This window comes from Gossypium raimondii, chromosome 7 (assembly GCF_025698545.1).
Source record: "Gossypium raimondii isolate GPD5lz chromosome 7, ASM2569854v1, whole genome shotgun sequence".
In the NCBI taxonomy this organism is placed as follows: domain Eukaryota; kingdom Viridiplantae; phylum Streptophyta; class Magnoliopsida; order Malvales; family Malvaceae; genus Gossypium; species Gossypium raimondii.
Genome location: NC_068571.1, coordinates 47,175,718 through 47,194,380, shown reverse-complemented (window position 1 = coordinate 47,194,380; position 18,663 = coordinate 47,175,718). Strand labels below are relative to the sequence as shown.

The 18,663-nt window shown below is 31.3% G+C and overlaps 1 protein-coding gene across 1 annotated transcript; it reads left to right on the top strand.

Annotated features, from left to right (window-relative positions):
- Positions 1–15,439: 15,439 nt before the first annotated feature.
- Positions 15,440–15,799, top strand: LOC105786684 (uncharacterized). The gene has a single exon (XM_012613189.2). The coding sequence runs from the start codon at positions 15,440–15,442 to the stop codon at positions 15,797–15,799; it is 360 nt and encodes a 119-aa protein (XP_012468643.2).
- Positions 15,800–18,663: the final 2,864 nt, after the last annotated feature.

Below are 18,663 nucleotides of genomic sequence, written 5' to 3'. Positions count from 1 at the left end.
TAAAGCCAAATTGGTGAATTTTGTTTCTCCGACATTGCAGTTAAAAAGATTAAAGCCATATCGGTGAATCTTGATTAAAGCTACAACAGCGAATCTTACACCCCAAGCGATGCAGTGGAATAGATTAAAGCCAAATTGGTGAATCTTGTTTCTTCGACATTGCAGTTAAAAAGATTAAAGCCACATCGGTGAATCTTGATTAAAGCTACAACAGCGAATCTTACGCCCCAAGCAATGCAGTGAAATAGATTAAAGCCAAATTGGTGAATCTTGTTTCTCCGACATTACAGTTAAAAAGATTAAAGCCACATCAGTGAATCTTGATTAAAGCTACAACAGCGAATCTTACGCCCCAAGCGATGCAGTGGAACAGATTAAAACCAAATTGGTGAATCTTGTTTCTCCGACATTGCAGTTAAAAAGATTAAAGCCACAATGACGAATCTTACTTTCCAAAAGTTACGAGTTACAAATCCTATCTCCCTGATATTACAATGGAGTGGATCGAAGAACCAAAATCTCATCCCCCTAAAGTTGCAGCAGAGTGGATTGAAACTACAGGTCATATCTCTCTGAAGTGCAGTAAAGTGGATTGAAGCAACAAGACACAGTGGATTGCGAGAAGGCTACCTGAAGAAGAAAGGCACCAAGAAGTCAAGACTCGGCAAGACCGGGCAAAATTGGGCTTTCTTAGTCATTGCTCTGTTCCCGTTACACGACAACAAGCAAAGAGGGGCAGCTGTACAAGCTCATTTTTGCCCGGGGCCCAAAACCCACACATTAAACCCAACTACCCCCAAACCCAACAAAGAAATTTCAACACCAAATCAAAGAAAAGAAAAAACCCTAGCCACCTAGGTCTTGACCTCCAAGCCGCAAGTCACGACCACCGCCTTCTCGACACCACCCACCGCCACCAACTCGCCCACTTGCCTTTCAATCACCTGCAAAATGGAGCAAACACGCAAGAACAACAGAAAACGCAAGAGAAATAGTAAAAATAACATGTAACTTAGGCTATAAAAAAAAGCCAAATGTCTTCATTGTAAAGGGGGTTTCTTCTTAAAAAAAAAAAGAGAAAATCTGAAGAACAAAGATTAAAAAAGCAATAAAAGGTCATTCTTTTTTTATTTTTGTCTCGTTTTTATTTATTTCAAATACAAAATAAAACAAGAAAGGTGGCATTTTACCCTCTTTACCGACGCCCGAGCGATCGGAGGAGGGCGAGGAGGCCATTCATGGAAAAAAATGAGACTTTTGGCCTCCCTTGCAAGCACGCATACGGCGCCAAGGCGACCGTGGCCAAACAAAGTGGCCATGGCGGACCTTTGGCCGGAGTTTGGACTGAAAGAGGGGAGGGGGAGAGAACTTTTAAGTTTTTTTTCTGAAATAACAAGGCAAATGAATTTTTTTTTTAGAAAATTGGCTTAAATAGGCTTCCAAAACAACGTCGTTTTGGGCAGCCTTCTCAGGCACCAAAACGGCGCCGTTTTGCTCTTGACCCGGATTTCAACCCGACCCGCCTGAAGGATCCGCGTGTTATGCTTGGAGGGGCTATTTGCGCTTTTAGCCCCTCCGCTTTTTAATGCCTCCGCAATTAGTTTTTTTTTATTTCTTTAAATTTATCCCTTTATTTTATTTTAGATTTCAATTTAATCCCCTTTGAAGCTATGCGTTTTAGAGGAGAAGGGAAAATTTCCCTTCCAGCCCCTCTATGTTATTCGCGTGTTCAATGTGGTCCCTTCCCTTTGATTTTATTTAGATTTAACCCCGAATTTCGTTTTAATTTTTTAGTTTAGTCCTTTTGTTAGTTTGTTTATTTTCTTAATAAATTTCATATTATTATTGTTATTATTATTATTATTATTATTATTATTATTATTATTATTATTATTATTATTATTATTATTATAATTGCTTATATATATATACTTATATACATACCTACATTTTTTATGTATATTGTATGATTTTTGTACATATTTACATATCTATATATATGTATTTTATTTTCATAAATATATATATTTACATATTCTTCATTTTTTAAAATATTTATTTTATATATGTATTTTATATATTATGATTCATATTTATATATACCTATACATATATACTTTTCATATTTTAATTCACATACGTATATGTATATACTTACTTATATATATATATTTCTATAATAATTTTAAAATATGTAGATATGTTTTTATATTTTATACATGTGAATACATTTACATAATATGTTTATACATACATAGTTCTTCTCTTTTACATAAATATATAAAGTATACATATATATACTTACATATATTTTCATATTTTCATAGCTTTATTTATTTTATTCCTTATTATCCTTGTTTACTTAGTGTTCATTTATTTATTTATTTATATGTCTATAATTTTCTTTTAATGTTTTAATTTTCCTTACTTGTTATTGTATATACATGAATGATTTGTCTTTGCTCATATTATTTTTGTTCACATTATCATATTTATTATTCCACTTTGCATATTAATATCACATTTCAAAAAAGGAAAATATTTCAAAATAAGACAATGTTTTGCGTTTGGAAATTCGAGAAAACATGCCCTAAGGTGCTGGGTGTCGATTTTTCTCGTTCAACCAAATGGCTTAATATCCTTCTTAAAAATTTCAAAATAAGGCAATGCTTTGCGTTTGGAAATTTGAGAAAACATGCCCTAAGGTGCTGGGTGTCGATTTTTCTCATTCAACCAAATAGCTAAATACCCCTTCAAAAATTTCAAAATAAGGCAATGTTTTGCGTTTGGAAATTCGAGGAACGTGCCCTAAGGTGCTGGGTTTCGATTTCTCGTTTATCCAAATTGCCAAATATCCTTTTGAATTTTAATCCATGCCATTCGAGTTTTTTTTAAGGATCGTATTTTAAATTTCATTGAAGTTTTCAGTTTTTCGACACTAAGACATTAAGTAATCAACTAGGTACCAATTTTGGGCGTATCGAGGGTGCTAATCCTTCCTCGTGCGTAACCGACTCCCGAACTCATTTTTCTGAATTTCGTGGACCAAAATCGTTGTTTTAATAAAATTAAATCGTTTATTAAAAATAACTGCTTTGCAAGGTGATCCGATCACACCTCATCAAAAAGGATCGGTGGCGACTCCCATTTTCATTTTCATTTTCCAAAACCCAAATCGACCCCGTTTTTCATCATCCAAAAAATGGTGTCAACAATAATAATTTAGATTTATGAATCCAAATTCTTTGTTGGATAACAAATAAAAAGTTGAGTTTAAATTTAGGCAAATCTAAGTCGAATTGTATAGGAGTTAAATTTTTTTATTTCAAATTTCATTTTAAAACTTGAAATTTTCAAGATACAATATTGATTTTGTTTTCTCTTCTTTCAAGGTTTCTTTAAAACCCAAACAATAAATAATTATTTTTACTTCTAATATATCATCAGCAAAGCTTAAGGTTTTCAAAATTAGACCGATAGACGAACTGGTCAGACCATTGATACCCAATTCAACCAATTCAATCGATTCGACATGTTCAATTGAATAAATTATTAAAAATAGATAAAATCGGTTCTAATGATTCGATTGTCGATTTGGCCAATTCAATCATTGGTTCAATCAATTCACGAGTCAATTAATTTGACCGCTTATTCCAGACTGGTATCCCTACCAATTCCCGATCCAACCTAGTTGTTTACATGTATGATATCAATATAGTATATATTTGTACAACAATTTAGGTCATAATGTTTTGGAATTTTGATCTCAAATAGTATGAAGATTTTTTTTCATATTATTGTTGTTATTACTAATACTATAATATCCATGTCTATATAAAAGTTTATATCAATTCAGTTATAAAAAAAATCGAAAATAATTTTTTGATATATATATATTTTTTAAAATTGGTTTAACCGATTCACTGCCCAATAAACTGGTCCTAACTGGTACTCAGTTCAACCAGTCTAATGCCTTTCTCCAAATCAATACCCTAGCTGATTCTCAGTTTGATTGATCGGTTCAGTCTGATTCAAACAACAATTGTAACATCCCGTTTTCAATGAAATCGAAACAATGGTTTCGAGACCACAAATCCAAATCAGGAAGAAAATTTATTTTAATATTATTGTATGGTCTGCATTATGATAGGAGAGACGTATGAAAATTTTGATAAGAAAATTTTACTGATTTCATGTTTAATTGTTAGTAAGGACCAAATTGCATAAAGTGCAAAAGTTGAATTCTAGTAGCTAGAGGGATTAAATAGCTATGGAATTCAAAATTCGAGGTCCTTATAAGGCAAATAGTCCATTAAGAGAAGTTAGTAGATATTTATGATGATTCATCCATGGAAATTTAAGAAAAGAAAAGGACTAAATTGGAAAGTGGGAAAAATAAAAGATGATAGTTAATTAAAAGATAAAATATCATTTTATATCATCATATTCCCCAAAATTTTCTATGGAAACCCTAGATAAGAGAGAGAACTTCAAGAAAGCTTAATTGGGTAAGTAATCATGTCCTGCTTTTAAAAAATTTACATTTCGAGATCGTAATAACTTAATCTATCTATTTTGGGGATCAATTTGCAAAGTTATCAAAGTATTAAAATTTTTCCGTGGATGAGTATACTAAAATTTTGAAATTTATGGTAGAAAATGAAAGGTTGTTGATAAACAACTTTTGTAAATGAAATTTTCATGAAATTGTGATTTAGGGATTTAATTGAAAAGATGTAAAATTCATGGAAAAATTCTGAATTTTTGAAATACATGGACTGATATTGTTATATGAAAAATTTAGCTAGGCTTGGAATAATGATTAAATTGCATTAATTTTATTTTTCGAGCCTAGGGACAGAATCGTCATTTTTAAAATTATAAGGGCAAAATGGTAATTTTACCTAGGATGTGAATTGGATTGAATTGAATATGAAATATGTTAAATTGATGTTAAATTCATTTATATAGATCCAGAAAGATCAAATAGAGAGTTAGATCGAGGAAAATAAAAAGTATCGGATTAGTAGATTTCCGTATACAAGCAAGTGACGAGGTAAGTTCGTGTAACTAAAATTGTGTACATTTATAGGTTTGAATTAAATGTTATATATGTGAATTGAATAATTGCCATGTATATGAAATTGATTAAATATCCAAAAAATGCCTAGTAAATGTTAAGTTCCGTTTGAACAAATGAAAATCGATGGATACAAGTTTCCAGTATTGGTTGTAGTCCTGCATATGTTGCGGACACAACATAGCTCGAAAGAGCGTCCCGTTATTAGCTGTCTCGAGCTTCCCGTTATATTGTTCCTGCGAGCTTCCCGTTAATAGCTCTTCAGAGCATATCGATTGGTTGTGATCCTACATGTGTTGTGGACACACCACAGCTCTTATGAGCTTCACGATTATGGCTTTTTGTGAGCTTCCCGTTAATTGGCTCTTTGTGAGCTTCCCGATAAGGCTCGCTTGAACTTCCAGATATTAAGCTATCCGGAGATTCCTGTTAATGATTCTTTGGAGCTACCCGATATTGGCTCGCATGAGCTTCCTGAATATGGCTCTTATGAGCTTCCTGAATATGGCTCTTATGAGTTTCTGAATATGGCTATTATGAGCTTCCCATTATAAAGCTCGGATAAGCTACCCGTTTCATGGCTCAGATGAGCTTCCTGTTATATGGCTCGAGAGAGTGCTTCCCATTTAAGTGTTCTTATGAACACTCCTGAATATGAATTGACGAATTACAGATTCCTACACTTCATGTGTACTATCCGATGTCCATCGATATTTCATAAGGTTTAACAAGCAAAGTTCTGATATAAGTTAAGATAAGGTCTGAATGAATTGATAATTGTATCTACCTGAAAATGTATGGAAATATGTATACGATGAACTCATCTCTGTTACTTACTTGAAATGCATTTGAAATATATGACTAACTTGCTTGAGGATGTATATGTGTTAGGTTATTGATTAATTTGATTTGGATGTACTTTGTATGCATATTTTAAATGAATATGAATGGTAAGTCAATTTCTCGTTATACGAACTTATTAAGCATAATATGCTTACTCTGTTTTATTTCCTTTGTTTTATAGTACTCGGAAGCTCGTGAAGGTTGGAACTTAGTCGAAGACACATCACACTATCCTTCGGACTTCTCGGTATATAAAGCAAGCTAGTTTTTAGTATGATGGCATGTATAAGCTAAGTTAGACAGTGTAACAACCCAGTTTTGACCCTAATCGGAATAGTAGTTTTGGGACTACAAATCTGAGTCAAAAAAATATTTTAATATTATTTTTAGTTTTTATTATATGTTAAGTTATAGGTGTGAAAGATTCGTGTGGAAATTTAATCGTATGAAGGTTCAATTTGATAAAAAGGGTTTAATCGCATAAAATAAAAGTTAGAGGTTAAAATTTAAAAGCACCTATTTGTAGTTGTCTTTTTAAGTGGGAGGTCTAAAGATGTAATTAGACCAAGATTTAGTTAGTGGGTGGTATATGCCAACATTGCCCTTAAGTTATGTGATTTATAATTTATTTAATTAAGGTTAATTTAGTCATTAAGTAAATTATAATATTATAACTAAAATAAGTCATAAAAGATGAATATGTTCATCTTTGTTAGCGAATATTGGAAAGGAAGAAACCATCCATGGTTTCTTAAGTTTCGGCACTTTCATAGCAAAATTAAGGTATGCTTTGATTTCGGTTTTTGATAATTTTTACGTTTTTGAGATCATTGCTTTGAATACTTCAAAACCCATGTCTTAATTTTGTGAATTGTTGATGATTTTGAAATGTGCCATTGATGAATGCTTGAACATTGTGATAGTTGATGATGAAAAATGAAAGAAATTTGATAGATTAACATGTTTTGTTTTTGAATTTTTAGTGAATTTGAGAAATTAGAGCTAAATTGTGAAAATGAATTTTTTTAGGGATTAAAATGTGAAATAAATGAAATGTGTGGATTTGTATGAAGATAAGGAATATTCGGCCCTAGCTTAGTGTGGGCAAATTTTGTGTATTTTGTGTTTTGTGCAAAAAGGACTAAATTGCAAAAAGTGCAAAATGTTAGGGGCAAAATGTTAATTTTCCCATTTATGTATTTTTGGACTTAATTGAGTGTTTTGATGAATAAAAAGGTTAAATTTGATTATGTTTAGATCAAGAAACGAAGAAAATGATTTGGATCGGGGGAAAACGAAAGTAATTGAATAGTCGATCGTGTCCGCTAATATCCGAGGTAAGTCGACTAGCTATTTAATGTTAATAATTCAATATAAATATATATATTTGTGTGTATGAATATCTACTGTATTTTTATGTTAAGGTATAAAAAAATATACTTTGATTAATTAAGTTGATATATGGATGGCTTATATGTGTATACTTATATTCTGGCTATATGAATATAAGTCTAATTAAGCTTTGGGGATTAAATGTAGTTAAGAATGATGCATAGATGGATATAATTATATATAGTATAGCTATATGTTTGAAACTTCATTTGGAAATATTTGATAATATGAGGGCTATAATTGCAAGAACAATTTTCGAATATGTATATGTATAATTAAGTATAATCTTTGAGTTTGATTAAGGGTATACATTGTATATACTTTAATAATTTTGAATGAATGTCTCTGTGTGAATTGAAGAATATACATGTATATTTTCGAATAAGTTCTGAACATATTTCAAGGTTTAAATGTTAAGTATATTTATATATATGGAAATATCGAATAGGTAATAATATACATATATAGTTATTTCAGTATAAGTGTAAGTATATGAGTTAAAATATAATGTATGAATTGTATATATATATATGTGTGTGTGTGTTAGTTAATGTATATTTGAGTTTTATAAGTTAAAACAAATTGCATAGATTCTATATATATATATATATTTTTAGCGAATATATATATATATATGCTGAATTTTGTAAGTTGGATGAAATTTAATGGATTACATATATGTTAGCGAATGTATGTATTGAATTCGATAAGTTGAAATTAATCACATGAATTATATGTATGTTAGTTAATGTTTGCTTTGAGTTTTATAAGTTGAAGCTTATAATATAAAATAAAATATATATAATATTCAATGCGTGTATTGAGTTCTATGAGTGAATTTAATGATATGAACTATAGAGATGTTATTCAAATGTATGTTTGCTACGAAGATTGGAATAATAATTCGATTCTTGCTGAGATACGATTATTGAAAAGATTTATATGAGATATAAAGAATATCTAGATTTTCTTATAAAGAATTTTGTGAAAGACCAATTTCATATCCGTGGTATTCAGGCTCGATGCCTAGCAGATGTAGTGCTTGGGTGAATTAATTCGACTTTAAGTCTAGTAGGCTAAGTGCTTGGTGATCCGAACCAGATTATGAAACTAGCGTGCTAAGTGCCGTGATTTGAATCAGTTATAAACCTAGCGTGCTACGTGTTGGTGATCCGAATCGAAGCTATAAGCCTAGCAGCTAAGTGCTTAGTGAATATGTTAAATTAAGTGATTCTATGCATGTGATATATATAAATATATAAATTATTTTGGGTTATATATAATGAATAAGTATATGAATATTTATTTATATGTATTCGATGAGCTTATAAATGTTTGGATCTATGTGTTTAGTGAATAGGCACATATATTGGTTGATATGAAAATTGTTGAATATACATGTATGCAATCGGCACATGTGGATTAGAAGTATAAATGTGCATTTGATTCATGTAGTTGATAAGTAAAAATATAAGCTTTTGACATATGTATTTGAAAGATCATAGATATGCATTCATGAAATGCAAATGATAAGTATATTTGGAATTTGTATATGCAATTAATGATTATGTATGTAACTTGATTATAAGCATATAATGATTATGCATATGTTCGTTTATATGTATTTTAGATATGCTATAAACTTACTAAGCTATAAAAGCTTACTTTGATTGTTTTTGTCCATTTGTTTTATAGATTTTGGAGACGAGTTACGAGCTTGGGGGTCATCAGCATAGTCTATCACACTATCGACTTCTTTTGGTATTTTGTTAAAAATTTGAACTCGATCTTATGGCATGTATAGGTTTGAGTATGTTTTTGGTTAGTTTTGGATCGTAAAATATAAATAGCCATGCAAAAATGATTTAAATTTCATGTTTGTGATAAGTTTGGTTTTAAAAAAAAAGGTTGTGTTTGTTTGGTAATGCCTCGTAACCCTAATTCGGCGACGGATACGGGTTAGGGGTGCTACAGACAGAATGATGAAATATTTTGGTTGTAACTAGCCATTGGAATGGCTAATGTAAGACTTATTTTGATGTAATTATATAAGGCCTTAACAAGTTTGATGTGTGATAAAATGGTGATATGATGGGAAGTATACAAACCTATTGATGAATGGTTTTGAATTAGCATAATTGATAAAGTATGCCTATAAGCATAAACGTGTTTTTGGTAGGTTTAACACTTGAACATATGAGATAATATGTCATGCATAAAATTTGGTATTGACATTGATTTGAGGCTTATGAATTGGCTTGTGAATGTGTTTGGATGATTTTGTAGGTGAAAGGCAAATTGGGTGAGAAAAGTGGCCTGAAAATGGCCTATTTTTCGTCCACACGGGCAGAGACGTGGGCGTGTGTCTCAGTCGTATGTGACACACGGCCATGTGCACTGGCGTGTGGTTTGGCCATGTGTCCCCTGCACCTAATTTTTGAATATTAAATTGTCCACACGACCTAGCACACGGGTGTGTGCTTGGCCGTGTGACCCAAGTCAGAGAGTTACACGGGTATGGACACGGGTTGGGACACGGTCGTGTGCCTCACATCGAATGCCCACACGACCTGGGACACGGGCATGTCATTTGGCCGTGTGAGCCACATGGCCTGGCCACACGGGCGTGTGTCCCCTGCACTTAAGAAAAGTTTTGAAATTTCGTGAAAAATTCTCTGAGTACCCGATTTAGTCCCGACTTGTTTCAAATGCAAAATTTGGGCTTCGAGGGTCCATTTAAGGGACAATATAATTGAATATGATTGTTTTCGATATGAATAGTAAATGACATGAATTAATTGTATTTATTCTATAAACATCGGTAATGCTTCGTAACCCTGTTCCGACGACGGATATGGGTTAGGGGTATTACAACAATGTTCAAAATCCTCCTCAATAATTAAATTAAAAAATATATTTTCAAAGCTTAGAATTAGTTGAAATCCAAATCGAAATTTCAATTATCCAAAAAATGAATTTGAATTAATTCAAAATCTTGAAATTTAAATATTTTAATTCCCAAACAAAAATTTGGAAATAATAAATTCATAAATCATAAATTTCAAAGTTAAAATTTTGAAATTTAAATTCATAATCCAAAATTTTCAAAATCCAAATTGTAAAAACAAATTCTATTTTGAATAGCAATGTCAAGAAATAAAAGAGTTAAAAGAACATAGAACCAATAATTTTGCTTAATGTTTTTATTTTTTCCATGTTCTTTTAAAGAATAAGAATTTGATATTTTATACAGATGATAGAGGAGAAAATTTGGAGGGTTTAAATAATTTTCCTCATTTTATCTAATTTTGAAAAAAATCTATTTTTATTTAATTTTTAATTTTAGAATTTTCTAAATTTTAAAAATAATTTCAATTTTTTAACATTTTATATATAATCAAGATCTAATTGATAGAAAGTATAAAACTAAGACTAAAATTGTTATTATACTAATAAAAGAAGTGCCACCTAACACTTGGGTGACAAAAAACAATTTTGAAAACATTAGTAACAAAATTATAAATTTTTTAGTTAAGTGAATAAAACGAATTACCTATAGTTTAGTGGCTAATAATGTAATTTATCCAAATAAAACTAAAAATGATATAAATAATCTGTAAATATGGCGAATGGGAGAAGTTTCTTGAACAAGTCATTTTTTCGCCCCTCATAATTGTGGGTTTAAATATTTTGAAGAAAAAAATCCAATAAATAAAAGAAATACATTAGTATTGAAGTTTGTTATTATTTTTCACGTAAATCAAACAATTAATATGCTTTCAAAGAAAATAGACTTGAACGAGTTTGTAGGGAAGTCGAAGGTCTTGAGTTTACATGAAGGTGTTAGTTTTTATTTTCAAGTGTTTTAATATAATATAATAATTATTTAATCAAATTTATTAAACAACTTCCCTAACTTTTGTAAAAAAAATTTCAAGTAATTCTAAATTCATTTGAAAGACTTCGAAAATTTTACAAGTCTTAAAAGCCTCCCAAAAAGTCTTTCAAAGTGTTTTAGGCAAACCTTGAACTTATGTTCCCATACACTCCATAAGTATCGGAACTTATCGAGCCAAAATGAAATAAACAAGCTACTGACTTCATAGGTATCGAATCCCATGAGCAAAAGTGTCGATACCCACATAGGTATCGGAACTTATCCCCTAATGGTTTGATACACAACAAGTCAATGATCATTTTCGACCAACTAGACATATCAGACCGCCATCTCAGATGAATTAGACCCTAACCAAGAGGTATTGGAACGTATCCCCATGTCTTGATAAGTATGGGTCCAACAATCATATTATTTAAAGTTAGGTATCAACACCTAAGAGTTATGTCCTAGAATATAAGGCATTGCAATTGCATTTAATGTCTAAATTGATGGCTCCAACGGCTTTTAATTCCTTCCAACCACTCCAAATGGCTACAAATCAATGATGGAGTATAAATATGGTTTAAAAATACAAGATGAAGACAAAAAACAAGTTTACAAAGTTATTTGTGCAAAAATTCAATCATTTTTTTATAGTTCTTATTTTACACTTGTACACACTTGGGGTTTTATTTTTTTCACTATTTCAAGTGTTGTAATTTGTTTGAATGGACTCGAATTGTTGTAAATTAGCCTTTGAGAGGTATTCCTTGTTTTAATTTCATTTCTAAAACTTGTGAGAGTATTCTTAACATTTTAGGTAGAAAACCTTGAAGGACGTAGCTCTATCTTGCTTATTGGAAAAAAATAGTATTATAAAGATTAAACATTGTCCTTAAAAGGTTTTAAATTAGTGAATTTTGGAAATACTTAGTTGTGGAAAGCCAAGATAGCAGACGTAGGCAATTTGGGCCAAACCACTCTAAATCATTGTGTCATTTTATTTGCCCATCTTACTTCAAAACTTTAATCACCAATTCATACCCTCTCTTGGTGCATTTGAGCTTTACGATTGGTATCAAAGCTAGATCTCTAAAGTGATTTATCCATCAAGAGACATAATCTTAAAAGAGCTCATGTACTACAACCATGGAGAACCATCACCAAGAAGTTTCCACCATGAGGGATGTGTGTTTGAAGCTTTGAGCAAAACTCCACAATGTTGGGAGAAGGTCATTCTAGCATGAGACCTCCACTATTCAATGACACTAATTACTCATATTAGAGGACAAGAATGAAGTTAATCATCCAAGCTAATGATTATAAGGTGTGAATCACAAATGGGTTATCCATCCCCAAGAAAAGAGTTGATGGCACTATAGTCAACGAAGAAAAAGATGAATAGGATGAAGTTGATATCAATATGGTGTGACTGAATGCCAAGGCCATGCACACTCAATTTTGTGCACTAAGCTCCAATGAATATAATGGAGTTTCTTTATGTGACAATGCTAAGGAGATGTCACACATGAGGGGACAAGTAGGGTCAAGGAGTCCAAGATAAGCCTTCTTACCTTCAACTATGAATTGTTCAAGGCCAAGTCAAACGAAAGAATTAAAGAGATGTCTAGTTGCTTTACCAATATTATCAATGGTCTTAAGGCACTTAGGAAGACCTATGACAACAAGGAGATGGTGAAAAAGATGTTGAATAGCCTTTTAAAATCATGGAAAGCTAAGGTGACGACTATAGAGGAGTTAAAAGACCTTAACACTCTTTCTTTTCATAAGCTCATTGGGTCTTTCTTGAGACTAATGATGCTCCAAAAAAAGTGGGTGTGACATTCAAATCAACAACTTTAGAAGATGGTAATTCTAGTGATGATTTGGAAAATTATGAGAAGATGGCTATGTTTGCTAAAAAATTCAAGAAATTCATTAAGTTCAACAAAGCCAAAACACCTTAAAGAATAGAATTCACCAAAGGAGAGTCAAGCAAGAAAGAAAATGACTCAATCATTTGTTACGAATGCAAGAAGGAAAAAATCACATAAATGAAATTTACATGTATTTGTATGTATTATAACCCCCGCATAAAATTATATATATGTATGTGTGTATGGGTAAACTACACCTAAGGTCATTAAGCTATTAGTAAGTTTACATTTTGGTCACTCAATTTCAAATAGTTACATAACGGTCTCAAAACTATTCAAAAATTTTCATTTAAGTCACTGAATTATTCGAAAGTTTTCATTTAAGTAACTAAACTATTTGAAAGTTTTTATTTAAGTCACTTAGTTGTTATGTTTTTTTAAAGTTCGGCTAGTGAGCTTTAAGTGACAGTTCGACGATTGGTACGGTGGACCAATACTCATCGACGAGTAGAAGAACATACCTTAGATCCAAGTTGATTTGACAGTCAATGTTGGAGATCGAAGAAGAAAGTTGTTTCGATTTTGGTTTGCAGATTCATATGGTATTCAAAGTTGTTTCATGAAAAAATTAAACTATAGAAAAGAAGAGGAATAAGAGCTTTCGATTGGTGCAAACAATACGAACAGAGAAGGTCATAAAATAACTTAGTGACCATTTTGTAACTTTTTGAAGTTGAACAACAAAAATATAAACTCATTATAAGTTTAGTGACCTTCATGTAGTTTAACCTATAATACTATTATAATGATATTTTTGTCTATTCATACTTTTATATAATCTTTAAACAAAATAGCCGATAAACATTATTGGTAAACTACATTGCAGGTCACCCAACTATACTTGAATTTCTTTTTTGATCACCTAACTTTTAAAACTTTTAAAATTGTCACTCAACTAATCGAGATTGTTTTTTTGGTCCATTTTTGTTAAGTGTCATTAAGTGTTTGACGGGAAGGTGACGTGACAATTCAAAAATTGGTATTATAACAAATATAGCTCTCAACTTTTACATATTGGATTGGTTTAGTCATAATTTTAAAAAATCAAAGCTCAAAATTTACAAATAATCTCAATTTGGTCCTAATTCTAAAATATAAAAGAAATATATAAAAATACATAAATATTTTCAAAAATATACAATAAATTTAAAATAAGAGATGGTTTTGAAAATAATAATAAATTTAGAAAAATGCCTGCAAAGTCTTCATTTTCTTAAAATATTCAAAATTAAAAAATCCTCATAAATATTCAAATAAATTATACGTGGATTGTTGTACATGTTATCATGTTTTAAAATTTAATGTTTTAATTAGTATTTTATTAAAAAACAAAATTTTGACTTTTTTTAAAGTTGATGGTCAAATTTGCCAATATTTTATAAGATTAAAACAAAATTAACTTAAAAAGTAATAAGGACTAAATTAATAAAACTGTAATCATTGAAAATTAAAAAATGAAATCATACCAAAAGATATTGTGCAAAATAATATACTCACCAAACCTTTAAAACGCCGACAAGAATGGTTAGATGGAAACAAACTATTGGTAGCGGCTACCAACAATATTTATATATAACGTGGACGTAAAGTTGTAGTATTATCTTTAACTACCATTTTACCAACAAATTCCAGCTGCCCTTTTGCCTTTATTGTACTCAACTCCTTTTTCCATCGGTGAGTCTTGGTTCTCAGTCCAGCTTAAATTTCATTTTTAATATAATTCCTTTTTTTAATCTTTTTATATTTATAAATGAAGGACCCAATTTATTTATATATTTTTTAAAAATGACATATTATATTTGTTTAACGTATAGTTATTTTATATTTTATTCAACTTAACATATTTTTAGTATTTACATTAATTTTCTCATCATAATATATATATAAAAGTAAAAACCAACATATTATAAAATTAAAAATTAAGTCGGGTTGCTTTACTATTACAACAATTAGGAAAGCGTTGATTTGAGCGTGTGTTTTATTTTGATTTAAGGATTTAAGGAATTTATGTGTTTGTATAAAAAATGAAATAAATTGAGTCAAGTTCGATTTATATTTTAAATAAATCTAATATTTTTATCAAAATTTATTTCTAAAGTCTAATATTTTTATTCAAATATTTGATAATAAATAACTTTATCATCTATACACATGAAAAATATACACACTACGACACTTAAAAAACACTAAAAAGCAATGAAAAAAGAACATTAAATCCTGTGAAGGAAAAGTAAACCCAACACTTTCTCCTTCACAGGCTCATCCTAAACCTACCCTATATTTACTTACTGTGAACTTACTACTTATGTAATGGCTTCCATCCCCAAGTTTTCTTATCACAGGTTGAAGAACGAAGAGTGTAGTTTTAATGAAGCCGAAGAAGAAAAAGCAATACAATTCAAGCAGACCTCAAGGAAATGGCAGAGACCGAGGTTCAAGAGGTTCGCCATTAGAAGCCGACCAAAGCTTCGAATCCCCGGGTTAACAAGGTTCTTGAGAAAAAGACGCAGGGTGTTGTCGAGGCTTAAGCTTTCATGGAGGAAAGCTTTGAACAGGTTGAAGCATGGGCAAGCTCATATGAACGATTTGTTTGGTGGGAATTTCTTGGTTCTACAAGTTAACCATACTCCGTTTACAACGGGGAAGAAGAAGCCATTGAAGGGATCATAATACGTTTCCTTCTTACTTTTTTTGGGGGAATAGGCTTCCCTCAGAGAAATCTTGTATTTCAAGTATTTTCTTTTAGGTAGTTGATCCAAATCTTAGCAAGTATTGTTCGTGTGTGTCGAAGTTTTGTCAGCTTTATATAATTCATGAAGAAGGCAACTATACTTGAGGTAAGTGTTAGTATTAAGTGTGCGAATAATAATGCAGATTAAGCTCAAGTGATACCATATTTACAAATAAGTTACATATAAGATCTCGGTGGATGCTTCAAGCTACGATGCGCCCAGACACCTTTCATTATTCACACCAATATTAATATCTGTTATTAGTTTTGTAGGTGCTAATCTTCATCCCCTCTATGAATTGTACATAACTCTTTGTAAAAATTAGGAATAAAATCTCAATGCGAAGATAAACTGATTCAAATTAACTGCTCAAAAAAACACTTCGAAAACCAAATCTTGAAGAGTTGATTCTCCTCTACAACTCTCTATATGTTTTTAAATTTGCTTCTTAAATATTGTATAATATGATATGAAATTAATGTCTGATGTATGATGGGCTTTTTATGTTTTGTAATTTGAATTGTCTAGAAAACCTTATAGTATAATAAATGTATTGGGTTTATATTACTTCTATACACATATGTATAGTTTATTAGTGCGGGCGTGGATGTTCTTATCTGGACATCTTGTTTGGGCTACCGACTCCATTGCCATCTCTAATAACATTACCTAATCTAAAATTTGTTGGATAAGCATAAATCAATGATATTTAAAGATTTAAAACACATGAAAATTAGAAACTTAAAATAAATATTTTATGGTTTTCAAATCAATTAAAATCAAATGAAAAGATAATAAATTTTATTTTATTTTTAAAGATTTTGAAGTCGAACGAATCAAAATCTAACATTTTTGAGATTTTGGAATATATAAGATCTTGTTTTAGTTTTTGCATTTTCTTTGCAATTTACTATGTAGAAAATATGATATAAGTTGCAGTTGCATATTTTATGAAAATAAAATTTATAATTTTTCAAGTTATAAAGTAAAATAAATTAATAATTTGGACTATAATTATTATTTTTAAAAATTATATTTAATTTAAGTTCAGGTCACTTGAATTATTTATTAAATCATTTTGAGTTTAAACCTTTTCGAGTTTGAATTAATTTTGGATTGAATCAATTTCAAGTTCAAATGGGACGACAAGTTAGAAATTAAATTTACTGACTGCTATCAAATACATACTCATATTAATAACTATCATCACTTTTTTTTTTTACTTCCTATAATGGAGGAAAACACTTCAGATTACAACATAACTAGGCTACTCCTTGAGACCCCATCGCTGTCATTCTTGAAAGCAGCAATAACTTGTGGTGGGGGTGTGTCGAAGACTTGCAAACCAAGCTGATGATGCCTTGCGACTGCAGCTAAACAATCAGCAACAATATTTTCTTCTCTGTGGTAGTGTTGCACTCGGACTTCCCATGGCTTTTGAAGTAAATGTTTTATTTGCCGAAAAACTCCTAAGGGATGATTTCCATCATAGCCTTTAATCACCCTAACAGTAGCTAGGTTATCCAATTCTAAGATCACCTTCGTTGCGCCAAGGGACCAAGCATGGTGGAGGCCATCCAGGGCTCCCCGGAGTTCCGCATCAAACACTGAACATTGCCTATCTTACGACCATAGCACCTTATCCATTCGTCAGTAGCAATTCTTGTATCAATCTCTCTTGCACCACCCGAGTTAAACTTAAGCCACCCTTCCGACGGACGCTCCTAGCATATCTCTCGATTTATCCAATTCACTGTATCAACACCAATTGCATTATGTTACAAGAGAGCTGTGCAAATCTCTTGGCACATCCTCTTGCTTGCCTCCGAAATAGTTTCAGATTCAATACGTGTCTCATTAAAAATCCAGTTTTCTTTTTTGCTGGAAGTCCATAAGTTCTGGCACAAAATTCCAAAGAGAATATCCCAATGCTCATCCTGTTTTGCAAAATAGTAACAACCCATTCCATGATATTCATTGACATGAACTCCTCTACTTTCTAGGCTTTAACCACGTTGACCCAAATAGATAAGGCAAGGAGACACCACCTCATTACATGCCTAACATCTTCTTCTTGGTTGGTACTCCATGGGCAATGTGGATCTATTGTCGTGCTCTTCTTCATCTGTTCCTTGTTAGTTATCAATTTATTCTTGCAAATCATCCATAAAAAAGTTTTTACTTGAGCACCTTTATGTTCCCATATCCATCTCCATCTCCATCTTTTGTCCATTGCTAATTAACGATTCCTTGTGAGCATTGCATAGGCCGACTTCGTTGAAAAGTTAAACTTTCTATCTTCTCTCCATCTATAGAAGTTTTCACATAGGTCATTTGCAAAAAATAAAGGAGAGATGAAAAGATCATTTCTTGCAAGCTTGAATGGCTTCCACGTACCTTGCAACACTTTACTAGAAATGGGCGGACCTAAACGTTTCATGTATAACACAAAGAGATAAGGCGAGAGAGATCTCTTTGTCGAATCCCGCGTGTTGGTTTAAAATTTTCAGAAAATCCACTATTTCAAATGATCTGCATAGAACAATACGTAACACAATGCATGATTACATCCAGCAGGTTACTAAGAATCCCAACATCCATAAATGTATCTCTGATAAAATCTCAATCTAGCATGTCAGAGGTTTTTTCAAGGTCTATCTTGATCACCATGTCCGACCTTCGTCCTCATCAAATGGATGATTTCTTGTGTTATTATTATATTGTCGTGGATATTCCTCTCAGGGACAAAACTAGTTTGATTTGGCAATACCATATTCCGGTAAGAAAGGATTTAGATGATTA